A 26,368-nucleotide genomic window follows, 5' to 3' on the forward strand; every position below is an offset into this window, starting at 1 on the left:
CGAGCAGCAGTTGATTACATATGTAGGATGCACCAGTCTTTCTAGACGGTCTGGGTACCCTCTCCTGGTTATCTCCATCATTTCTGCAGCCTGCTTTGAGGCACGGGGGACTGGAAGAGGCGTGCTTGCTCCTTTAAGAGGCTGTCCTTAAAGCCCAGAGGCTCGGCCCGCGACTGCTCCCCTTTCGTCCCCCTCCCTCCCTTTTACACATTTCATTAAACTTTCAGCTCGACTTCCTCACTCACTCTGCAGTGAGCGATCAAGCCAGCAGCGTCTGCCTTTCCTCGCCTCTCCCTCGACCAGGAGATTGGTTGGGCTCTCATCTGTAAGTTTTGGGATTCCTGGAATGAGGAACTCAGGAATGGGGGGAGTTGGGGAGGAAAAAAAGAGAGCGATTTTCTTTCTCTCCTCTGGGACGCTGCTTTGCGTCCTAGAGGATGGAGCGCTTGGAAGAGGCAGGACTTGGGGGGGGGGGGGCAAGTGTGCAGAAGCTTTTAAATGCACGGAAGTTCGCCCTTTTGCCAACATGTCCTGGAGGCATGTTGACAACGAGAGGATTTCTTTCTTTTTTGGGGAGGGGGTGGGAGGGAGGAACTGATGGGACAGGCGTAAAATCCAGGGGGTTGGTGGCTCCACCTCAGTCCCACTCAGAGTAGACCCATCGAAAGGAATGGACCTTAGTGAGCCATGCCCGTTCACTTCAGAGGGTCTACTCTGAGTAGGATACAAACTTGGAGCATGCCATCAATGCTGTCGTGATGATTGGGAGGTGAGCTCTGGGCATAGCGAAGTGTAAAAGAGGAATTATTCCAGCCGCTTCCTCAGAGCCAAAAGAAGCATTTTCTGTGACTGTTGGTCAGACGATGCAGTGCACATTCTGGACGGACGGACTTGCAGTCTCGTCCAGGTCTCTGCCAAAGTACCATCCCATTGATTGAGTTTAATACGGTTTACTCCCAGGTAGGCGTGCATAGGACTGCAGCCTTAAGGACTAACTAGTTCTTAACTGGTTCTTGATTTTAAGCACAAACGGATTTCAAGCCTCGAAGTGTGAATACTGTTGATGTGATGTGAGCTCGGATGAGGAAGGAAAGTAGAAATGTCCATTTTTACCTTTGCATCATTTTTATGGGCTCATTTTTACCTTTGCATCAAGAACTGGTTTAAACTGCAATCCTATCCCACCCATACCTGGGAGGAGAGCCCATTGAACTCAGTGGGGCTTACTTCTGAGTAGACATGGAGAGGCTTGTACTGTTAAACACAACCCTGTCCATACCTCCTGCTTTATGGGATTGTAAACCCCTTGAGTCTTCTTTAATTCTCCTCTGACTGTTGCTGTCCCACATATTCTTCTAAATCCAAAAGTTTGCCATGCTTTTAAAATCGGAATTGGAGAGCTATGTTGCTTGCATAGGGTATCTCCAGTTTTAGGGAGAAGAAAATGTGGGACAGCAGGAGTTGGAGGAGAACCCCACATGGATGAGGGGTAGTCAAAGGAAACACAAGGCGTTCACTATCTATAGTAAGGCCAAGGGACGTGGGTGGCGCTGTGGGTTAAACCACAGAGCCTAGGACTTGCCAATCAGAAGGTCAGTGGTTCAAATCCTCGTGACAGGGTGAGCTCCCGTTGCTCGGTCCCTGCTCCTGCCAACCTAGCAGTTCGAAAGCACGTCAAAGTGCAAGTAGATAAATAGGTACCACTCTGGCGGGAAGGTAAATGGCATTTCCGTGCGCTGCTCTGGTTCACCAGAAGCGGCTTAGTCATGCTGGCCACATGAGCTGGAAGCTGTACGCCGGCTCCCTCGGCCAATAAAGTGAGATGAGCGCTGCAACCCCAGAGTCGGCCACCACTGGACCTAATGGTCAGGTTACCTTTATGGATGGGTCCAATTTTTCATGTGAAATTGCCCAAACAGCTGGTAATGTTGACGGGATGAAGACATGTAAAAGAAGAGCGAGCTACAAAGTGCATCTTTGAAAAGAAAGGAAGAATGCAACAGGCATGATTAAAGGTACTGTTAAGGCGACCCCTTTACAGTTTCAACAAATATGTCCTGGGTAATCAAGGAAAACTTGTAACTTGCCAAAATGTAATATTTCATCACAATGCATATCCTAAACTAACAGAGTTCATCACAGCTGATTTGCTACGAAATTCTTTGGATTATACCATCAGTCGGCTCAGATGAGCTCTGCTAGTTTAGTATATGCATTGTGATATGATTTTTAAGCAAACACATGACCTGATGCCCTAGGAAAGGATAATCTCTCTCCTGGGATTCTATGTGAGGAGGACTGTGCACATATGCTTAACTGTTAAGTCAAACTGGGACTTTTTCCCATGTAGGTATGCGACGGTTTCCATCCCTACTCCTTCTTGCTAGATGAGACCTGAAATTCTGGTCTATGTCTAAAGCCACTCCTGGAATCTACTGCTTCTCATAAATGGTTCATGGGGAATTTTGGCAGTTGGGAGATACCTTCTTTTGTAGAACATATCCATGAATATTACTAAGTCTCCTTCCATTTCCCCGAAACTTAAAAAGACAATTATAAATGGATTCTTATTGCCCATTGAAATGTGCATAAGGTGGGAAAGAAGTATATTAATTTTAAATAAATATATGTATTGGCTAGGATGTTGTGTTTGCTTTCGGTCCCAAATTCTTTCCTGCATTGACACCCTTAACTTTTAAAAAGTGGAATTGGAGGGGAGTGACTCTCAGCAACAGAGATTTGCTTTGCATACAGGAGGACCGAGGTTGAATCCTCAGCATCTGTAGGTAGAGCAGGGAATGTCCTCTCCCTGAAAGCCTGTAGAGCTGCTGGCAGTCAGTGTAGACAGAATGGAGCTAGGTGAATGCATGGCCCAATATTTATTTTAATTGTATTTATTTATTGCAAGTAAATCCCATCTTTCTTCCAAGGAGCTCAAGGGCATTCCCCCCCTACTCATTTAATCCCCACAACAACCCTGTGGGGTAGGTTAGGCTGAGAGGCAGTGGCTGGCCCAAGGTCACCCAGTGTGCTCCATGACTGCGTGGGAATTCGAACCTAGGTCTCCCAGGTCCTAGTCCAGCACTCTAACCATTACCCTTTGTTCCTAAGCCAGCCTTTCTCAACCTGGGGGTCCCCAGATGTTGCTGAACTACAACTCCCATCACCCCTAGCTAGCAAGGCCAGAGCTCAGGGATGATGGGAGTTGTAGTCCAACAACATCTGGGGACCCACAGGTTGAGAACCACTGTCAGACCTAAGCACATGAAACTCTCATTGGGATATAGTCCCTTTCAACCTTTTCCAGACGATTAACCCAAACATGCGTCTGGAAACACTGTTCCAAAAGTTTGTTTGCTACTGGCAGTAGAGCTGCTGTTTTGACTCAGCTTGGGGCAGGTTGTGACTGAGTAGGGTCGTGCTCCCACAGTGGAAGACCAATGGAGGACTTATTCCATAGTAACACTTTATATTGTCATTGTTATTTAATACAGTGGTACCTCAGGTTACATATGCTTCAGGTTACATATGCTTCAGGTTACACACTCCGCTAACCCAGAAATAGTGCTTCAGGTTAAGAACTTTGCTTCAGGATAAGAACAGAAGTCAGGCTCCGGCTGTGCGGCAGCAGCAGCAGGAGGCCCCATTAGCTAAAGTGGTGCTTCAGGTTAAGAACAGTTTCAGGTTAAGAACGGACCTCCAGAACGAATTAAGTACTTAACCCGAGGTACCACTGTATATTGCTTTCCATATGCTGTCATTCTCTCTCCAAAATCCTACCTTCCCCAACCCAGTTTAGAAGTATGCAAGCTACTTTGTCCTTTCTGCATCTGACAGCATAGATTCCTAGGTGAGCTTACTTCCAGGGAAGTGGTTTTGATGACATCTCGTAGGCTGCAGTGCAAACTTGGAAAGATGCTCCTTTGAAATTGCATGGGACTTATTTCTGAGTAACCTTCCTTTGGATTGGCCTGTGAAATACGGAAGTTCTCTCAGTCTGCCTCAACTATAGGAAAGATGCAATGACTAACATCCACCTGACATGGATTTCAGCAGCTGAGATTTGAGCATATGTTGTACTTTCCTGCCGGTATCATTGTGGGCTTAAAACGCTTGATTTGGTTTGGACTGTCTCCAGCCGAGGGATGGGGTAGGAGTTTGGTTCCATTTGCATTCAGAGGCAAACTTGCTTAATTTGAACTTCCTGAAACAATACGTGACAACTACCGTATTTTTTGCTCTATAAGACTCACTTTTTCCCTCCTAAAAAGTAAGGGGAAATGTGTGTGCATCTTATGGAGCGAATGCAGGCTGTACAGCTATTACAGAAGCCAGAACAGCAAGAGGGATTGCTGCCTTCACTGCGCAGCGATCCCTCTTGCTGTTCTGGCTTATGAGATTCAGAATAGGTGCGTCTTGTGGTCTGGTACGTCTTATAGAGCAAAAAATTTCCCCAGCCAAGAGTGACAAATATGCATAAAATCTGTCTATTGGTGAAGATAACATACCTGCATTGCAGGGATTTGGACTACAGTAGTGCCCCGCAAGACGAATGCCTCGCAAGACGGAAAACTCGCTAGACGAAAGAGTTTTCCGTTTTGGAGGTGCTTCGCAAAACAAATTTCCTATGGGCTTGCTTCGCAAGATGAAAATGTCTTGCGAGTTCCTGCGTTTTCCCCCCCTCCCCCCCTTTTCTAAGCCGCTAAGCCACTTATCCGCTTATCCGCTAAGCCGATAAGCTGCTAAAAGCCGCTAAAAGCCGCTAAACTGCTAATAGCACTAATCCGCTAAGCCGTCAATGGGCTTGCTTCGCAAGACGAAAAAACCGCTAGACGAAGAGACTTGAGAAACGGATTCTTTTCGTCTTGCGAGGCACCACTGTAGATGATGCTTGTGGTCCCTTTCCAGCCCTACAAGTCTGTGATTCTGTGATAGAATGCATTACGGTTGGGAAGGCTGCTTGCAAAAATCTGTCCTTTAGGCAAACTTGCATGAAAAAATAATGTATGTTAGGAGAAATTTCCAGGAAAGTGACAATGACTGTTCATGGGGACTGATGTGAAGATTCAGATTTAATATCAGAATAATGGGAAACTGAACAAGCCCAAAATTTATGGATTTGCCCTTCCCAAAGGCAGTGTATCTAATTCAGGGCAAATGCCACCCCTCCCATTTAATTCTTCTTCCTTTTCAGTGATAATGGAAGATATGGCGGAACAAAAACTCGGTCTCCCTATTTGAAGTACAGCCCCAAAAGAATCAGCACAGATTCACACTGTGCAACTCACCCCTGTAGATGCTGTCCTTACAGGATAAAAAAAACACACAGCGAATTCATCCACGATTCTGAATTGTTGTGTTTTAAAGGCATAGCACAGCACACACCCAAAAATTATAATTGTTGATCTGGGCACAGAAGGTTTTTGGGAAGGTCAGCATTAAACTGAGATTTATGTAATCTGGTCTAATGGAGCAAGTATCATAACGGCTCCATTTAGATGGGGGGGGGGGCGATTGTAAAGGAAATCCACAGCTTGTTTAGGTAGGGGAAGGGGCTGGAAGAATAGTCAGCATTTTATGCAGGAAGAAGCTGTAAGGAGACCCATGTAAGCTTGGCAGAGAGATAGGGTCCTGGGGCAGTTTCCTGTAACAGGAGTTTTCCTTTCCCCCTATAAGCGAGTTTTTCTGGTGGGAATTAGGAAGCTCAAGAGAGAGATGAAAGGGAAGCCAGTGAAGAACAAAGAGGGGGCATTGTAAGAAGTGTTGGATTGAGTGAAGGGATAAATGATTCAATTGACAGCATATATAAACATCAAAATTACTCTGCCGGATCAGGATAAGGTCTGTGTAATCTGACAGTGGCTAGCCCCATATGGTTCCAGAAACTGTTCAAGCAGCGCATGCCAATCCACTCTTTGTCATCAGCATCTTTGGATCTAAGTTATAGATTCTGTACAGTGGTACCTCGGGTTAAGTACTTAATTCGTTCCGGAGGTCTGTTCTTAACCTGAAACTGTTTTTAACCTGAAGCACCACTTTAGCTAATGGGGCCTCTCACTGCCGCCGCGCCGCCAGAGCACGATTTTTGTTCTCATCCTGAAGCAAAGTTCTTAACCTGAAGCACTATTTCTGGGTCAGTGGAGTCTGTAACCTGAAGCGTGTGTAACCCGAGGTACTACTGTATATGCAGGTTCCATGTTTCACTTAAGTTACCCTTGAACAATAGGCATGCAGTTTCCTGGGCAAGATATGGCTTCTTCTTTTGTAGCATGCCTCACTGGGTGCTTCTCAGAAACACCTCTTCACTGGTCTCTTTGGTGTCTGCCCCTTCAAAAAATGCAGAGCAAATTTGGCTCGGGGCAGAGTTAGGGTTGGACTGAGGACTCAGCTACATTAGTAAAAACAACAACGTTTTGAATGTGTTATAAACATGCAACACCAGATGGCGACAGAGAGCAAAAAAAATTATATGTGATTTTTACATAGAGTTTTTTTTCTTTTGTTATAACAATTTAATTTCTGACTTACAGTCATACATCATGTTATGTTTGCTTCATGTTACGTTATTTCAGGTTACATCCCACGGCGACCTAGAAGTACCGGAAAGGGTTACTTCCGGGTTTCGCTGCTCGCACATGTGCAGAAGTGCTAAATCGCGCTTCACACATGCACACAAGCGCCAAATCGTGCCGCGCACCTGTGAGATACGGCACTTCAGATTGCGCTCTTTTCATGTTGCAAATGGGCCTCCGGAACGGATCCTGTTCGCAACCAGAGGTACCACTGTATTTATAGCGTCCCCCACCCCGCTGTGTGTAGATCCACCCTAGGACTGGGGACCTGGTCCAGAGCTTTGTTCAGCCAGGAGGCTCGCTGCATACCCTTGGATCAGTCACTTTAACCAACCTTACAAGGTTGCTGTAATAATAAATGGAAATGAGGAGACTCTTAAGCTTCTCAGAAGTAAAGTGGGATATAAATGTAAGAAATTAATAAAGGCAGAAGGCCGGGGGGAAATTTATATGCCAAAAGGCAAACTCAAGGGAATGCAAGAAAACAGAACAATTTCTGTCAGTGTGCTCAGCACTGTGTTGTAGACGACGCTCGGGTTACACAAAAGGTAATACATAAAAACTGAGTGGTGCTTCCTGCTGGCCAGGAGACTTCTTGATAACCTTGAGCCAGGGGTTCAAGTTGCCACAATGCTCACTGAATTTAGTAGTCATTTCACACTGTGTTTCAAAATCACCCACCCTGTTCTTTTAAGACAAGTCTGGCTAATCCTCTAAATATGGAGGTTCGACTTGGAAACTCAATGTAGGCAGGATGCGGTTTCTGATTTTGTAGTGTACACCTGTGCACCAGTGGGCTACAGGATAACTGCTGGTGTGGATGTGAGAAATAGATAAATTGAGGCTCCTGTGAGCCGGGAGCACAGATCCATCCACACCAGGCATGCCAACTGCACCGCACTGTGAATTGCTTGTCTGGTCTTTCGCTGTTGCTTTCAATCCGTCTCCACCAGAAGCGGGGAGGGAGCAATCCTGCCTTATTTCTTCATCCAGCGGACCAATGTGTAAAGGCTCAGGGGTGCCTCTTCTATCCCCGGAGGAGGCTGCCCGTTGTCTCTCTGCATGATCTTCTGTTCTGAATGTGAAATTGTAGAGTTGAGACCTTGAAGATAATCGAGACCAGCCCCTGCTAGTACAGGAAAACTGCTGCATCCCTGATAGGTGGCCATCTCATTCCCTACTTTGGAACCTTTGCATGCTCAGAACAGAGATTTAGGCACAATCCTGCATCGATTTACAAAGGAATAAGCTACTTCCCTCAATGGGGCATACTTCTGAGTAGGCATGCACAGGGATATGTTGTTAAGCAGCAGTGTCATTGAACTTGATGACACTTACTTTTGAGTAATCATGCATTACGACATTGCTGTTGTGCAGAAATACAGGGTGGTACTCAACTATGTTTTACTTAGACTAGACTGAATGGGTTGCATTCCACTAAGTCCTGTTCAAAGTAGACTCATTAATGAATCAAAGTTAGTCATGTCTATTAACTTCAGTGGGTGTTCTGTGTAGGACTAGCGTTGAATACCACTTATCGAAATTAATGGCGCTAACTTAGCCATGGTCATTAATTTCATTGGGTATTCTCTGTGTTAAACTTAGTTGATGCCACCCAGCATGTTTTTCTGAAAGCATCAGCAGGGCTGCCACTATTGCAAGTGCCACACAATGTTCATTCTACATTTGTAAGGAATCAATGTCTTGCCTGCCCTCTGGAAGTTCCTGCCTATTGACATCAAACAGCCACCTTCCCTGTACTCCTTTCGGCGCATGCTAAAAATGCTTTTATTTAGGCAAGCTTACCCAGGCATATGTTTTAATCTGTAATTACAGATTACAGGTAGTTTTTAATTATTTTTTATCTCTCTCTCTCTCTCTCTCTCTCTCTCTCTCTCTCACACACACACACACACACACACACTTGTTTTTTTACTTTGACTTCCATTGATCATTTTAATGCATATTTTATGTTTTCAAAAAACTGCTAAGAGGTGTCCTTTACAGTTCTGCAGTATTCAAATTTTGTTAGATAAAAATAAATAACTGGTTCTCATTTTCCCACACCCTGAAAAGAAACCACTTTTGGCATATCAGTGGAAAAGAGCCACCAGTTTTAATTCAAAATCTTTTTTTTACCTGCCTGGGTACGCCTGCCTTAACTCCATTAACTCTGTGTTAAATGGACAGTTGTTAACAACTACTAGGAGCAGCAACAAAATGTTGCAGTGTGGAGTGTTTCTGCACAGGATGCCACCTACCCAAGCCCTCCTCTAGCATGCACTATTCCATTTACCCTCCCTCCCAGTCCCTCTCCCCATCCAACAGACAGTCAGCATTCTGTGGCTACTTTGCATGTTCAGCTCTTATTCAGGCGTTTCACTCCTTAGTGTCAGCCCCCACAAAATAGTTCTTTTGCACTTCTGCAAATCTTGGGGTTTCTCCAAACCTACCAACAACCATCCAGTAGTGATGTATGGAAGTGAGAGCTGGACCATAAAGAAGGCTGATCGCCGAAGAATTGATGCTTTTGAATTATGGTGCTGGAGGAGACTCTTGAGAGTCCCATGGACTGCAAGAAGATCAAACCTATCCATTCTGAAGGAAATCAGCCCTGAGTGCTCACTGGAAGGACAGATTGTGAAGCTGAGGCTCCAATACTTTGGCCACCTCATGAGAAGAGAAGACTCCCTGGAAAAGACCCTGATGTTGGGAAAGGTGGAGGGCACAAGGAGAAGGGGACGACAGAGGATGAGATGGTTGGATAGTGTTCTCAAAGCTACCAGCATGAGTTTGACCAAACTGGGAGGCAGTGGAAGACAGGAGTGCCTGTCCATGGGGTCACAAAGAATCAGACATGACTAAACGACTAAACAACAACAACAACAGCCAACAACCACCTCCTTGTCTGCAGTGCTGTTTCATTCACATATTACCTGCCTGGACCTGGAAATGGAGGGAATGATTTGCTTAAATCTTTTGCCAGGTCTTCAAAATGTGATGGGTATGAGCTTGCTAGACTAGGCTTTCGTAGTGAGTAATTCAACAGGACAGCCTTCCAGAAATAAGAGGTGGAGACACACACACACACACACACACACAGAGAGAGAGAGAGAGAGAGAGAGAGAGAGAAGATCAAACCTCAATTAGAGCAGGACAAAGTGGAACATGCAAACAAAATATTTGCTTTAAACTGATTGCATTTTTATATTGCAGAAGCCTGCTCAGGGACCTTGTGTTGAAGGGAGCATAAGCAATGAAATAATTAACAGCGGTATAAAAATAATGCGGTGTGGAGTGTTCTGAAGGAGTCAACTCCATTCTGTTTCCCCTCCCCAGTTTTCCATCCCACCCCCCCTTGAAGTTTGTGGTCAATGAGCATGCTCAGACATCAGTGAGCTATTTGTGTTTTTTTTTAAAATTACTCCCATAGAATTTTTCACTCTCAAAATTGTTTTGTTGTTTTTGGCATCTGTCTGTCTTGGGAAACGATGGCAGATAAAAGGTTTGACTTTGGGAGTAAAGTCATACGGTTTGAAGAATTATAGTGCCTGCTGAGTCTTTTGAGATGGATGTGGGAGAGACATGTTTTGTTGCAGCTGGGGCAGATGAAGGAGTCCAGTTTTGCTGCTATAGGTGCACGATGCTGTTTCTTCTCTCTGATGTTTTGACTTCTGCCAGTTATGGAGGGGCGGGGAGTTCCCTGAGCACCCCGCTACTGCCTCCTTATTTCCCAGTAGTTCCCTTTGTGGTGTAGTGGTTAGAGTGTCCGACTAGGACCTGAGAGCCCAGGGTTCGGATCCCTACTCTGCCATGAACCTCACTAGGGGACCTTGGGCCAGTCACCATCTCTTGGTCTAACCTACCTCACAGGGTTGTTGTGAAGATGAAATGGGGAAGAGGAGAACCATGTGCACCACCTTGAAGCTCCTTGAAGAACCAGGTGGGGTATAAATGCAATACAGTGGTACCTCTGGTTACGTACTTAATTCATTCCGGAGGTCTGTTCTTAACCTGAAACTATTCTTAACCTGAAGCACCACTTTAGCTAATGGGGCCTCCTGCTGCTGCTGCGCCGCCAGAGCACGGTTTCTGTTCTCATCCTGAAGCAAAGTTCTTAACCCAAGGTATTATTTCTAGGTTAGCGGAGTCTGTAACCTGAAGCATATGTAACCTGAACCGTATGTAACTTGAGGTACCACTGTAAAAGATAAATACATAGCAATCATAACTCACCACCCGAGTTTGCTATCTTGCTGTGTGTGTTAATGATTGCAGAGTTTAGCATCTCTTCAAAACGTGCGTGGCTGAGACAGCAGCCTTAGATGCGATGAGTTGGGCGCTTGAAAGCTGTTTCAAGATTATAATTCAAGATTATAATTTGGAAGACAATTTGATTTTTTTTATTTTAGTTTTTTCTTTTTATTGGATTGTGATTTGATATGTTAATTGGATGTTTTTTATTGGAAAATTAATAAACGCCCTAACAAAAAAGAAAGAAAGCTGTTTTATACCGAATCAGACTAAAGGCCCATGTAGCTCTGTTTTGGGACTACAACTCCCATCATCCCTAGCTAACAGGACCAGTGGTCAGGGATGATGGGAATTGTAGTCCGCAAACAGCTGGAGGGCCAAGTTTGGCCATGCCTGGACATTGGCTGGCAGCAGCTCTCCAGGTTTTCAGGCAGGGAGTCATATCCCAGCCCTACCTGGAGATGCCAGGATCTCTCTCACTCGCAAAGCAGATGTTCTGCCACTGAGCTATATGACCCTTTCTTTGAAAGCTTGAGTGTGTGGATTTTCTGGTATGTGTGGCAATGATGGGAGAGGACTGGAAGAGGGGAGAGTTGCAAGGCCCCCTCCTTTTCCAAGCAGCAGCAGTGATGGTTTCAAATAGGTTGTAAATTTTTGTCTAAGCAGGGGGCCAAGAAGTCAAATTCCAGAGCTGAGGAGCAAGCAGGGAACTTTGTGTGTATCAAGTGCCCTCTGTTGGCCAGAGGGGAGCTTGCACAGACTTCTGTGATTCAGTCTAACCTTGCGCAAGGTTAAGCGTGTTTACTCCAAAGTAAGCTCTGCTGGTAACAACAGCAGCGAGAATATGGGTAGCCAGTTATTGGAAAGGAAATGATATCCCAACAAAAACGGAATGGTTAAGTAAATTATGGGAGTATCTGGAGTTAGCAAAATTGACGGATTTAATAAGGCACAAATCCAAAACTACGGTATAGAAACAATGGGAATGCTTAAATGAATATTTACACAAGCAGGGCTCAAATATGAAAGTTTGGTTGTGCTTAGACTAACCTTGTGAAAAATATAGAGAAAACAAAGATTTGATGGACTATGAAAGAACTCAAGGAAAGGAAGTGACTGAAGAATAGATGTAAAGGTGAACTAGAAACTAAGAGACGTGTGGTGAATGCGGTGGAAGTCTTTTAGAATATTTTAACTAGGATTTATATATTGTAATGTTTGAAGTATAAATTTGGTATTATTGATTATGAAAAGTATTTTTTTCTTTTTCCTTTCCTTTTATCTTTCGTCTCTTTTCTTTTCTAGTCTGCATGTTGGAAAATACATAGACAAATGTGTTTACAGTGTTATGTATTGACTTTTGATTCTATTTCTTTTTTCTTTTTATTTTCTTGTAATATTTAATAAAAGCTAATAAAAAAATTAAAAAAACACAAACGGAAGCTCTGCTGGGTTCAGTAGCACTAGCTCCCTGGAAAGTGTGCTTTGGACTGCAACGTGTGTGTGTGTGTACACATATGCTCCAGCCTTGTGAAGTGAGGCCTGAGGATAACTCAGTCAGTAGAGCATGAGACTCTTAATCTCACTGGGCAGAGGAGGAATGGTGGAAATCGCCTCCCAGTCCTAACCCTTTCCAGGGAGGAGGAAGCAGAAGACAGTCTAGATTCACAACAGGGGCTTGAGGGAGGTCGCAACTCAGAGGCAGATAAGGAGAAATTTGGGGAATCATGGGAGAGCCAGAACAACACTGACAGCTGACACGTTGTCATTAGAAAACATTCCAGACCCTCCATCTCCCAGAACCTGGCAAGCCTTAAAAGTAGGAGAGCAAAGAGCTCAAAGACAGAGGGCACATAGCAGCACCTATAGAGGAGACGATGAGAATGAGGAATGAGGAAGTGGGAGAGGCGAGGGGTGGAGATTCACTCGGGACAACGCCATTATCCAAGAGGCTGGATTCTATAGCATCTCCCTGGAAAGATTGAAATAAAAAAAAAAAAAATGATGGTAAGAAACTTTCCCTTGTCTTTATACTTTCCTGGCCAACCAGCCGAGAGCCACCGACAGCATCCAGACACTCAGAGTTGTGGGTTCAAGCCCCACATTGGGCAAAGGATTCCTGCATTGCAGGGGCTTGGACTAGATGACCCACACGGTCCCTTCCAATTGTACAATTCCATGCTTCTATGCAAGTCCGTGTAACTGTAGTTGTTTTGTATATTCACTAATTTAGCAACTGGACATTAGATTGGGCAGGCATTGTGGTTGCCATCAATCCTGCTCTGGTGAGAGTCATTGCATCCCCCCTCCCGCTTCAAATTTCACTAATTATTTCTAAATTGTGAGTTATACGTACAAATTTGTATGTGCAAAATTTATGCAAGTGTTGTCTTTTAAAAATTTATTTTTTTTTCTCTCTCTGTTTGTGTGTGTAAGTTGCCTCCCTCACATACAACAGTCTCTGTGCGTATATTTGTATAGACATGTGTACTTTCAAAACTTGAATAAAAAGTACTTAAAAAAAAAAAAAACAGTCTCTGTGCATTAACCAGTTTGCTAATTACCCGCTCCCCTCCTTTGACGGACAGGCTTCTGTTCCGGAATTTCCCGCAAGTGATGCTTTTCCTGCTGGTTGTGATTCTGCTGCAGGCGAGCAGCTGCTACTGCGGCCTCCCTTTCTACAACGGTTTCTACTATGACCGGTTCATGAGTGACAAAGGAGAGGCTGACGAAGAAGGTAAGTAGTAGGAAGGGGGGAAAACAAAGCAAAACAGCACCTCGAATAGGGAGAACTTGAAGGAACTGGGCTGGGCTGGAAGGCTGTGGCAGACCCAGGATATGTCAGGACCTGGAATAGCTCAGTTGGTCTGAAATATACTCGGAGTTGAGTGTGGATTTCATGCTCTTTATTCAGCTCATAGTAGTGAGGAATGAAAGTTTCCCCAAAATATCTGCTTTATATACATTATTTACACAATGGGTCGCACGTGATTGGCTAATTCTGGGATTCTCCTGTAGGCCAATCAGGTTGCGGATTCACTTCCACCTGGAGCTGGATTGGGTGGCTCCTGCGGACCAATCATACTGCTGCATTGTTCTAGGACCAATCAGCCTGCTGCATTCTAGACCCTATTGTTCTAGGACCAATCAGACTGCTGCTTTTTGGATCCTATTCAACTCAGTACATAACATGGTCAAAGCACGAGACTCTTAATCTCAGGGTCATGGCTTTGAGCCCTACATTGGGCAAAAGATTCCTGCATTCAGGGGGGTTGAATCCTGGCCACTTCCAACTCTACAATTCTATGATTCTATTCATACTTGTAGAGGCACTGTGTCTCTGATTGCCCGTTGCTGTGAAGGCTCCTTGACATAGACATCTAGTTGGCCACCGTGAGGATGCTGGACTAAGTGGGCTGTTTGACTGACCCAGCAGGAGGTCTTTAAGCAGAGGCTTGACAACCATATGTCAGGAGTGCTCTGATGGTGTTTCCTGCTTGGCAGGGGGTTGGACTCGATGGCCCTTGTGGTCTCTTCCAACTCTATGATTCTATGATTCTATGAGTGTTCTTACTTTTACAGATGTGGAAAGCAGGCCATGAGAACCTAATCCCAGAGGAGGCTGCTCCATTGGGGCAAATGGGGCCCTGTCCCAGCTGCCTCATTCTGCCCTCAGCCAATGTCCATCTTCCTGTCCTCTTATTTATAATCAGTCCAAGGCATGTCCCTGGCAGTCAGCTTCCCTTTCTTAAGTTTCAGTCTTGCCTTTGTAGCACTCGGCAGGGAGGGCAAAACCAAAATGAGTTGACTCTGCTTGGCATTGCCTCTGGCGCCACCTACTGTTGGCCTCCCTCCCTTCTGCCCTACCAGTCTTAATGGGCACCTTGGATGTTTGGGTTGTGAATGCCGTTGCTCATGTGGCATTCTAGTTTAGAATAATAAAAAAGTAGGTAAGGCGGGGGGAGCTGAGATTAGTTAAATTATTGGAGGATTGAAAGAGTGGCAGAAAGAGAGAAGAAATGTGGCTGGTCCTGCCCACTTTTGACTCTGACCCCTTCCATTGCCAGCATGTCCGATGTCAGCATGCCCACTGGCATGCACATCCAACATGCACATCCTATCTCACAAGATCTACCTGCAGCCATGGTGGGCCTTGCAGGGCCTTCCGAAAGCTGCAGTGGGCCCTGGTGGGCCTTCTGGAGACCGTGGCAAGTCCTGTTGGGCCCCCTCCTGCCACATGACTTATTTTTTTTTTAATATAGTTTTCAGGTTTATACATTTCACTGATTTTACAATCATTTTGACATTTCAAAACTATACTTCCTTCCCCCTCTTTCTGAGGTTCCTTAAATTTATTTTTAATGTCTTCTGAATATCCAGATTACCGTACTTTTCTGTCTATAAGACACCCCCATGTATAAGATGCCCCCTATTTTGGGGGACTGAAATTTAAGAAATTTAAGGTGGCATAAAGTTGTTGAGCTTTTTTTTTTGGGGGGTGCCGAAAATCGCTCACCCACACGCATCACGAAATCTGAGCCCCGTCAGTCCATTCCAGACTTTTAAAAACAACCCCTAAAACAGCAATTTGACATGAATTTTACTATCTAATGAGACCATTGATCCATAAAATGAAAGCAAAACCAATGTAAAGGTAAAGGGACCCCTGACCATTAGGTCCAGTCGTGACCGGCTCTAGGGTTGCGGCCTCGCTTTATTGGCCGAGGGAGCCGGCATACAGCTTCCGGGTCTTGTGGCTAGCATGACTAAGCTGCTTCTGGTGAACCAGAGCAGCACACAGAAACACCGTTTACCTTCCCGTCGGAGCGGGAATTTATCTACTTGCACTTTGACGTGCTTTAGAACTGCTAGGTTGGCAGGAGCAGGGACCGAGCAATGGGAGCTCACCCCGTTGTGGGGAGCTCACCGACAACCTTCTGACTGGCAAGTCCTAGGCTCTGTGGTTTAACCCACAGCACCACCCGCATCCCAATAACCAATGTACTGTACTATAAAATAAATAAGATGGTATTGTAGATGATAAAAATTAAAATTATTATTTTTCCTTACCTGCACTGATCATAGTCATTGTTTGGATGGGGGGCTTTTATCCCTTTCCGCAGTCACACAATCAGTCAATCAGCTGAACTGGGTTCCACACAGTGACAAAAACAAATTAACTGAACGCCTTAAAAACAAAACCAGAAAATAAATAGCAAAACCAAAAGTGCCTAACTTAACCCATTCTGGAAGTCCATTTGACTTCCAAAATGTTCAAAAACCAAGGCGCAGCTTCTGATTGGTGCAGGTGCCCCAGGAACAATAGCTGACAGCCGAATCTGACGTTTGGCTTCCAAAAAATGTTTGAAAACCGGAAAACGTACTTTCGGGTTTTCAGCGTTTGAGAACCAAGACGTTTGAGTACCAAGGTATTTGAGAACCAAGGTACCACTGTATTTCATACCCTGTTTTTCAACCCCTGCAGTTCAGTTCCGTGCTGTAAGGCTGATGGTCGAGACTTCCCCGGATGCCGTCTATGCCTACCGTGGTGCCAGCGCCGTGCTGCCCTGCCGCTATCATTATGTGCCCAAGCTGGACATCCCACGGAAGATCCGCGTCAAGTGGTCCAAACTGCGGGAGGACAACACCAAAGATCAGGATGTGCTGGTGGCTTCTGGGTCGAAGCAGCGGAGCTTTGGGGGGTTCCGGGGGCGCACGACCCTGCAGCAGGCACCTGACCAGGAAGCGTCCCTGGTGATTGACGACTTGCGCCTGCACGATGCTGGCAAGTACCGCTGCGAGGTCATCGATGGCCTGGAAGATGAGAGCGCGATTGTGGAGCTAGCGCTCCAAGGTGAGTGGGACGGTGCATTCAGTGGCTGTTATAAATATCATAATCCAACTTCAAACTAAATTCTGAAATATTCTGGATGGCGGTGGGGAGGAAGCTGAGGCCTGGGGCCAAATCCAGCCCTCCAAGCCTCTCTATCTAGCCTTTGGTACTCTCCCCAAGCCATGCTGCTGCCTCGCTCTGCTCTGCACCTTCCAAGAGTATTCTTGAATCCTGCCTTTTGCTTGCCTGTATGGAGGATAGACAAGGGACGCAGGTGGCGCTGTGGGTTAAAGCCTCAGCGCTTAGGACTTGCCGATCGAAAGGTCGGCAGTTCGAATCCCTGCAGCGGGGTGCGCTCCCGCTGCTCGGTCCCAGTGCCTGCCAACCTAGCAGTTCGAAAGCACCTCCGGGTGCAAGTAGATAAATAGGGACCGCTTACCAGCGGGAAGGTAAACGGCGTTTCCGTGTGCGGCTCTGCTCGCCAGAGCAGCGATGTCACGCTGGCCACGTGACCCGGAAGTGTCTCTGGACAGCGCTGGCCCCTGGCCTCTTAAGTGAGATGGGCGCACAACCCCAGAGTCTGTCAAGACTGGCCCGTACGGGCAGGGGTACCTTTTATGGAGGATAGACGCGGGTGGCGCTGTGGGTTAAACCACAGAGCCTAGGACTTGCCGATCAGAAGGTCGGCAGTTTGAATCCCCGCGACGGGGTGAGCTTCTGTTGCTCGGTCCCTGCTCCTGCCAACCTAGCAATTCGAAAGCACGTCAAAGTGCAAGTAGATAAATAGGTACTGCTCCGGCAGGAAGGTAAACGGCATTTCCATGTGCTGCTCTGGTTCGCCAGAAGCGGCTTAGTCTTGCTGGCCACATGACTCGGAAGCTGTCTTTGGACAAACGCCGGCTCCCTCGGCCAATAAAGCGAGATGAGCGCCGCAACCCCAGAGTCGGCCATGACTGGACCTAATGGTCAGGGGTCCCTTTACCTATGGAGGATAGAAAGATAGTGTGTGCCTGTGTAGGCTGCTCTACAAAGCTAAAATGTATATGCGTTGCTCCACCCACTTTTACCTCTGGCTCCACCCACCAATGGCATGTGGCTCCTGTTAAGGTTGCCCACAAGGCCCTCAGGCTGACACTGGTTTGTATCAATATCTGGGCGTATGGTTTGACAAAGCTATAGGCAGGAGGGTATGGGAAATATCCACCTGGATCAAAGCATAAGAAAATGTGGGAGTGAAAATTCACAACCCCTCTGCCACAAAGGGTGGATTTCCTCCCCCCCTTCCAGTAGCTATCTTGGCTTTATAAAGCCAGAATTGTTTCCCAGATTCTTTCTGGGGCACCAATTTGGTTTGCTAACTGTAAGTTCAAACTTTGTCCTTAGGCTAATATTTTGGGTTCCCAGGTGGGTTTCTGGAGCTCCACTTAAACTGGAAGTTGGCTTGAATTCATTGGTGGTGCTTATTGTGGATTTATTCCATCCATTTGTGGCTCTGTTGTTGCTTTGTGCTTGCTCCCAGTTCATCCGTCTCCGAGACCATGTTTGATTCTTTCGAATCACCTTGGTTGAAGGCTGCGGTGCATAAAGTTAGCTCGGTTTCTCTTTCACCCTCATACCTGCTAACCAGGGAATTAAAGGGAGCCAAACCAATGGTTGTCTCTGATCTCCCAGAACTTTAGGGTCCCGCATGAGGACTTGTTCCCCCCCAGTCCCTTGGAAATCACACCCCTGCTGTAAAGACAGAATGCCATGCCTGGGATGGTTAAAAGGTAAAGGTAAAGGTACCCCTGCCCGTACGGGCCAGTCTTGACAGACTCTGGGGTTGTGCGCCCATCTCACTTAAGAGGCCAGGGGCCAGCGCTGTCCGGAGACACTTCCGGGTCACGTGGCCAGCGTGACGAAGCTGCTCTGGCCAGAGCCAGAGCCGCACACGGAAACGCCGTTTACCTTCCCGCTGGTAAGCGGTCCCTATTTATCTACTTGCACCCGGAGGTGCTTTCGAACTGCTAGGTTGGCAGGCGCTGGGACCGAGCAGCGGGAGCGCACCCCGCCGCAGGGATTCGAACCACCGACCTTTCGATCGGCAAGCCCTAGGCGCTGAGGCTTTAACCCACAGCGCCACCTGCGTCCCACAAAGGTAAAGGTAAAGGTACCCCTGCCCGTACGGGCCAGTCTTGACAGACTCTGGGGTTAATCTTCCATAAATACAGGGAAGCTTCCTCTCTGGTAAGGCTTAATGCTCTCCCCTCTAATCTATGTGATGGCAGATATAATAAAACCCCAAAGAACAACAGATGCTTCCCGTTGCAACAATGCTGAAGGGGCATCTATCTTGCATGTACTTTTCTATTGTAGTTTTTCTTAAGGGACTGGGAAAGATCTAATATATCGTATTATTTGCTCCCCTGTGTGTCGTCAGATCACTTTGACTTATTGGGGCCCTGAAGTGGTTACAGAGCAAGTGGCAAAGTTCTTGAATACAGATATTATCATTAGACCTCTTTAACAATTGCTTGATGTATACAATCTCTCTCTTTCTGCAATCAGTTTAAAACAGATATTTTGTTTGCGTGTCCCACTTTTTCCTGCTCTGAGATCTGATCTCCCCCCCATCCCCCCTCTCTCACACACAGTGTCTAATATTTTAATTTTGTGTTTTTAAAGCGGTATTATGTATATTTTAATTAGTGCTATCATTTGTCATTGTCAACTGATTTTGCAATGTGTTAATGGTCTGTGGATCACAGAAAAAGAAACTAAGGTCCCCCGCCACTATTTTAGATAATGCAAATTAAGCAGGTTGGCATATATTTCCTTTCTTAGCAGAAAAAAGTAGAACAAATGATTCAAACTGGAGATGGAGAGGAAGTGAAGAGAGAGGAACAGCACAGAAAAGCCAGAGATCTCAGAAGCCCATTCTGACTGACACTCACTAGCTGTACTTTCTGGGAAACAACTGAAAACTTTTTTTGTTTTGTTCTGAAATGCTGAATGAATTGGTCTCGGCCGTGGGTGTCTACTTTGTCTTGTTTTTATTTACTTATTTAATTTATTTCATAAAATTTATACACTGCTTGACTGTAAAACAGCAACAACAACCAACCAAACCTCAAAGTGGATTACAGAAAAAGATGAAACAGTAAAATTATCAATAAGCAGAATTAGCAACAATAATTAGAAGCTTTCACAAAATCAAGATAAACAATAAGCTAAAAACAGCTTTAAACACACATTAGCTTTCTAAATACCTGGGTGGGCTTAAAGAAATATCACTTGCTGTTTTTAACTGTTTTTTTTTTGCTGTTTTTATTATGATTTGTACATAATCTTGGGACATGGAGGGTGATTAATAGCTCAGAAAAAAAAATCAAATCCCATACTTACACAGCACTATTGTTGTGATGGACGCTTCCCCACTTAACATTCTGGTGCTAGACTGCCCAAACAACTTAATACTATGGATGCTTGACAAATCTTCCTAACCAGCAGCAGCATGAGATAGAAGCCACATAGCAGATGGTGAACTGAATGTTTCTGGATCACTCTCTCGAATTTTATTTGGAAACATGAATGAACTGTTCATGAGCATAACCAGGATTTATTTATTTTTTGGGTGGGGGGGGGAGCTAAAGCTTTTTTTAAGGAAATCAAACTTGTTGAGTTTTTCTAGAGAAATCACTGGTAAAAATACCCTGTAAATAGGACATTGTGCGGGGCTGGCTTCTGCTAGCTTGGGGACGGGGACCTCAGATAACTGGGTACTTTCAATGCTTTACAATAATATTTGTGCCCCCCGGCTACACCCATGAAACTGTCCTTTCCCCGCTTCCTAATAAACAGGACCCCACCTTTGTGCAGGTAGAATCCTTGGGATTTTCTAAGAAGTCTGGAGGCAGTTACCAGAACTGCCAAGCATATACCTATTTCTGGCCACCAGAGGTCACCAGTAGCCTGTCATTTTTCTCAGTTTTTTTTTTTATTAAATTCTCTCTTCTTTCATCCAAGATGAAAGGCTCTGTGGGAATACATTAAGCATTCCCCCCCCCTCCCCGTGTGAGGAGCCCATCCTGTGATTATATATTGCTGTGATGCCGGGCAGTATGTTGTTTGACTAAATGGACTGTAAGATGAGAGTTTTCTCTTTTTAAAACCATTGTACTGTGTGGGTTTGCAATGAAGCCTACTTTAGCTTCGTTATTATAATGATTAATTAACCAACAAATTAGAACAAAGACCTACCTAGTTTTGCATCCCAGATCCCATAGTGGCAAATGTTGAAAATAACGAACAAAAAAATCAGAACATCACTCTGCCCCCTCAGAGGAAAAAAACAACAACCCTCAACAACTTTTGTGTATGGTTTTTCACTTTTTGAAATATGGCAACCCTACGAGGGCAAATTCCTCTTTATCCATAAAGCTCACTAATGGGGTAGGAGAGTTGAAAACAACGCCATTTATTTCACATCGAGACCCCTCCTGCTCTATATTTTGCTCTAGTAAGTTTAGTTTGGTCAGAACTGAGAATACACTTCCAGTTGTAGTTGTTTAGTTGTGTCCGACTCTTCATGACCCCATGGACCAGAGCACGTCAGGCACTCCTGTCTTCCACTGCCTCCCACAGTTTGGTCAAACTCATGCTGGTAGCTTCGAGAACACTGTCCAACCATCTCATCCTCTGTCCCCTTCTCCTTGTGCCCTCCATCTTTCCCAGCATCAGGGTCTTTTCCAGGGAGTCTTCTCTTCTCATGAGGGGGCCAAAGTATTGGAGTCTCAGCTTCAGGATCTGTCCTTCCAGTGAGCACTCAGGGCTGATTTCCTACAGAATGGATAAGTTTGATCTTCTTGCAGTCCATGGGACTCTCAAGAGTCTCCTCCAGCACCACACTTCCAGAGTTAACACTAAATATATGACTTCTGGTGAATGAGCCACCATAGAGAGCCATGAAAATTTGTGTGCCAGTTTTTGTTTAGACTTATCCAAATGTTCTTATGTCACCAAAAGAAAGTGAGCAGCAATTCACAAGAAGCCAAAGGCCTTGTGTGCACCTCTCTTGGGGACAGAAACTCAGAGATACAATTCCCAGAGTTTCCTGGCAAGAGGGAGTGGTTGTTAAAACTGCTCTGGGGATTGGAGCTCTCAGAGGGAAATAGGGGCCGGGTGGCACTGTGGGTTAAACCACAGAGCCTAGGACTTGCCAATCAGAAGGTCGGCAGTTTGAATCCCTGCAACGGGGTGAGCTCCCGTTGCTCAGTCCCTGCTCCTGCCCACCAAGCAGTTCGAAAGCACGTCAAAGTGCAAGTAGATAAATAGGTACCGCTTGGCGGGAAGGTAAATGGCACTTCTGTGCGCGGCTCTGGTTCACCAGAAGTGGCTTAGTCATGCTGGTCACATGACCTGGAAGCTGTACGCCGGCTCCCTCGGCCAGTAAAGTGAGATGAGCACCGCAACCCCAGAGGCGGCTACAACTGGACCTAATGGTCAGGGGTCCCTTTACCTTTTAACAACTCTCAGCACTCTTAAGAAACGACACTTCCCAGGGAATCCATGACTGCTATAAATGTGTACTTCAGATGTTGCAGGCCTGCAGCTCCCAACATCCCTGTCAGGATGCTGTCAGCAGCTGCCGGCTGGTTGCCCAGGACAGTATAAAGACAAGGGAAAGTTTCTTACAGTCCTTTCTTATTTCAAACTTTACACAGAGAGGCTCTAGAACCCAGCCTCTTGGATAATGGCATTATCCCGAGTGAATCTCCACCCCCTGCCTCTCCCACTTCCTCATTCGTCACTTCTATGGGTGCTGCAACGTGCTCTTTGAGCTCTTTGCTCTCCTACTTTTAAGGTTCGCCAGGTTCTGGGAGATGGAGGGTCTGGAATGCTTTCTGATGACAACATGTCAGCCAGGTGTTGCTCTGGCTCTCCCATGATTTCCCAGCTTTCCCCCTCAGTGTGGTGTAGTGGTTAGGAGCAGTAGATTCGTAATCTGGGGAACCGGGTTCGCGTCTCCGCTTCTCCACATGCAGCTGGTGGGTGACCTTGGGCTAGTCACACTTCTTTGAAGTCTCTCAGCCCCACTCACCTCACAGAGTGTTTGTTGTGGGGGAGGAAGGGAAAGGAGAATGTGAGTCGCTTTGAGACTCCTTCGGGTAGTGATAAAGCGGGATATCAAATCCAAACTCTTCTTCTTCATCTGCCTCTGAGCTGTGACTTCCCTCAAACCCCTGCTGTGAATCTATACTGTCTTCCTCTTCCTCCTCCCTGGAAAAGTCAGGATGGGTAGGTGGCCTCCATCATTCCTTCTCTGCCCAGTCCCTGACAACCCCTGACTGTTGGCCTAGCTGGCTGGGGCTGATGGGAGCCTGGAGTCCAGCAACTTCTGAAGGCCATAGGTTCCTCACACCTCAGTAAGTGATCCTCCCTCCTGTACTCACTCAGCAACTTTCTTTTCCCCAGGGGTGGTGTTCCCTTACCAGCCTCAACGTGGGCGCTACAAGCTCAACTTCCATGAGGCCAAGAAGACCTGCGAGGACCAGGATGCCATGATGGCCTCCTTTGAGCAGCTCTTTAAGTCCTGGATGGAGGGCCTTGACTGGTGCAATGCAGGCTGGCTGACGGACGGCACAGCCCAGTACCCCATCACTGTGCCACGGGAGCCCTGTGGAGGCAAACACATGGCCCCTGGCCTCCGGAACTATGGAGAGCGCCACAAGAACCTCCATCATTTCGACGTCTTCTGTTTCTCTTCTGCTCTGAAAGGTGAGTTGTTCTCTGCCATCGTTCACCAGGCAGGCTACTTTAGAGGAGGGATGGGGAGATGGTAGGCCTGGGCATGTCCTCTCTGGCCTGGCCGTATGTTCCCACTCTGGCGATTTCAGATTGACTACTGCCTCTTTCCATATGAACCTACCCAGACCCTGAGATCATCTTCTGAGACCCTCCTTCGTGTGCCCCCTCCTCAAGACGTCCGGAAGGTGGCATCACGAAAATGGGCCTTCTCTGCAGTGGCTCCCCGTCTGTGGAATGCTCCTCCCAAGGAAGTTCACCTGGCGCCTTCATTATACACCTTTAGCCACCAGGCAAAAACGTTCCTTTTCAACCAGGCCTCTGGTTGATCTGATTTAGATCCTCTGCCCTTTTAAAATGTTTTTTTTTTGGGGGGGGCTATTGGGTTGTTGTTTTTATTTTTATTAGGTATTTTGTGGTTTTATATCTTGAATTTATTCTGTGAACTGCCCTGAAACCCCTGGGTGGTATATAAATTCAATAAATATAAATTCAATTTAATAATAATAATAATAATAATAATAATAATAATAATACTGTAATGCACCGGGCACGGGACTGCCTTTGAGGACTATGATTAATTCAAACTACAGTCTCTAGGCCAGGCATAGGCAAACTTGGCCCTCCAGATGTTTTGGGACTACAATTCCCAGCTAGGGATCATGGGAGTTGTATCCCACAACATCTGGAGGGCTGAGTTTGCCTATGCCTGCTCTAGGCTGCTGATTGGGACTTGATCCATCTAGCTTGATTCTGTTTACTCTGACCTGCAGCCGCTCTCCTGAGTTACAGGCAACAGATCTTTCTGGCCAAGTTGGAGATGTCCTTGGTGTGGAACTTGGGACCTTTTAGATACAGCTAAACCTCTCATTCAAGGGATGTGGGTGGCACTGTGGGTTAAACCACAGAGCCTAGGACTTGCCAATCAGAAGGTTGGCGGTTCGAATCCCCGCAATGGAGTGAGCTTCTGTTGCTCGGTCCCTGCTCCTGCCAACCTAGCAGTTCGAAAGCACGTCCAAGTGCAAGTAGATAAATAGGTACCACTCTGGCGGGAAGGTAAATGGCGTTTCTGTGCGCTGCTCTGGTTCGCCAGAAGTGGCTTAGTCATGCTGGCCACATGACCCGGAAGCTGTACGCCGGCTCCCTTGGCAAATAAAGCGAGATGAGAGCCGCAACCCCAGAGTTGGTCACGACTGGACTTAATGGTCAGGGGTCCCTTTACCTTTACCTTTAAACCTCTCATTCAGTTCAACATCACAAACCTAGTTATGCATCCTGCTACTCTTAGAGGCACCCAGCCTGCAGAATCCCTACCCAAGCTAAGTCTTGGTTGGCTCCCTCTCATCTGAGCTTTTAAAAACGTCACCTGGCTTTCAGCTGGGGTTGGAATTCATCTCACTCCTGTTGATTGTTTCACCCTGAGCTTCATTTTACAGTAGTTAATGGATCTGGGTAGCTTTCCTTTCGCTTTTGCATTTGATGGGCTTTAATGAAATGCTCTAAATGCTGTATGCTTCTTTGAGTATGCTTTTTATTCGTACTACAAAGAGCAGACATTAAAGGGAAGATGAGTTCTGGAGTCTAAATTCTCCATTTAACTCCCTGTAACTGTTCATGGACTTTGGTACTTAAAAGCACAATTTGTGTTTCCCTAGGCTGTGTTTTCTCCTCTGTGCTGTGGTTGCCACGATAACCCTGTCCTGCATGGGTTACCAGCATGGCTTTCACAAGCAGACATGTGCTCAAAGAGGCTTATTTGGCACTTTTAGGGTCCCCCCCCCTTGTGTCAGGGACTGGACTTAGGAGGAACTGGGTACCATCCCCCCCTTCTCCTGAACCTTCCTGAGAACAGGAGGACAGTATAGATTTAGAACAGCGGTTTGCAGAAGGCCGTAGTTCAGAGGCTGCAGAGGGGAGAAACTGGGAAATTTTGGAAAAGGAACAGCAAAAAGAAGAAGCACAAGGGGAGAGACAGCTGACTGTAATGGCTTGGCTCTCCCACAGACGCGAGACACCGGCTGTAATTATCTCAGGTTTATTGCTCAAACACATAAATCACTCTGGGCTCCTTCACTCCGTGTCTGACTCCAAGTTAGCAGTTGCCGAGTCTAAACTCCGCCCCTTCCTCTTCTTCCAACAGGGGAAAAAACCCTTTTGCTTCCGCTATTTCCCCCTTCTCTCACTGACCTTTTAGCGTCTTCGAGTTTTGGGGCTAGCTATTCTCAGCCTCTCCCCCTCTGTCTCTGAGCTAAAATTCGTATTTGGATCTTTGCTATCTGCTCGTATTTGGATCTTTGCTATCTGCTCTCTGTTCTCTGAAGCTATGCCACTCGGCTGCCCCTCCTCCCTCTCACATTCCAGCTCGCATTCCAGTGTCCTTATCTCCCTTTGCCTGCTTTGATTCCCAGCCCTCTGTCAGCTCCGGAATGAAGCTGACACTGACAGACTCAATGTCTTTGGAAAGCATTCCTGATCCCCCCTCTCCCAGGACCAGGCGGGTATTGAGAGTAGTGGAACAGAGAGCTCAGAGGCAGAAAGCTCAGATTAGCCAACGCAGGGGTGACGTATAATAGGAGAGACGGAGGGGGTGGGACTTTACTCGGAGCAACACCATTATTAGGGAAGACTGCATTCCTTTGTCTCTTCCTGTGAATATTAATAAATTACGTGGTAAGATCTTTTAATTGTTTCTCTGCTTCTTGGCAGCTACCGTGGGAGGGATCAGATTCTCCAAAGCTTTAATTAGCCTTAAAAGAAGCAGAAGCGAATCTTCTCTCCACAATACAATCTCCAGGAAGAACAACGTCCTTCTAAACTCCCCAATTAGGCTAGCAAAAAGCTAAGGCTAAAGGGTAACTAGGGAGTAGGGAAGGGAAGAAGAGGAGGAGTGAGAGTGTATTTTTATTTTGTTTTTATTTATTTCATT

General features: G+C 46.2%; 1 protein-coding gene across 1 annotated transcript in view; it reads left to right on the forward strand.

Moving 5' to 3' along the window:
- The first annotated feature begins 212 nt into the window (after positions 1–212).
- HAPLN3 (hyaluronan and proteoglycan link protein 3) overlaps positions 213–26,368 on the forward strand; it is a 28,933-nt gene continuing 2,777 nt past the window's right edge. Inside the window, exons 1-4 of the mRNA XM_079954373.1 lie at positions 213–325; positions 13,415–13,563; positions 16,312–16,680; positions 23,113–23,415. Of these exons, the coding sequence (XP_079810499.1) occupies positions 13,443–13,563; positions 16,312–16,680; positions 23,113–23,415 (793 nt within the window). The 5' untranslated portion in view covers positions 213–325; positions 13,415–13,442. The remainder of the gene's footprint in view (positions 326–13,414; positions 13,564–16,311; positions 16,681–23,112; positions 23,416–26,368) is intronic.

The sequence above is a fragment of the Podarcis cretensis genome (genome assembly GCF_951804945.1).
Source record: "Podarcis cretensis genome assembly, chromosome: 14".
Taxonomy (NCBI): domain Eukaryota; kingdom Metazoa; phylum Chordata; class Lepidosauria; order Squamata; family Lacertidae; genus Podarcis; species Podarcis cretensis.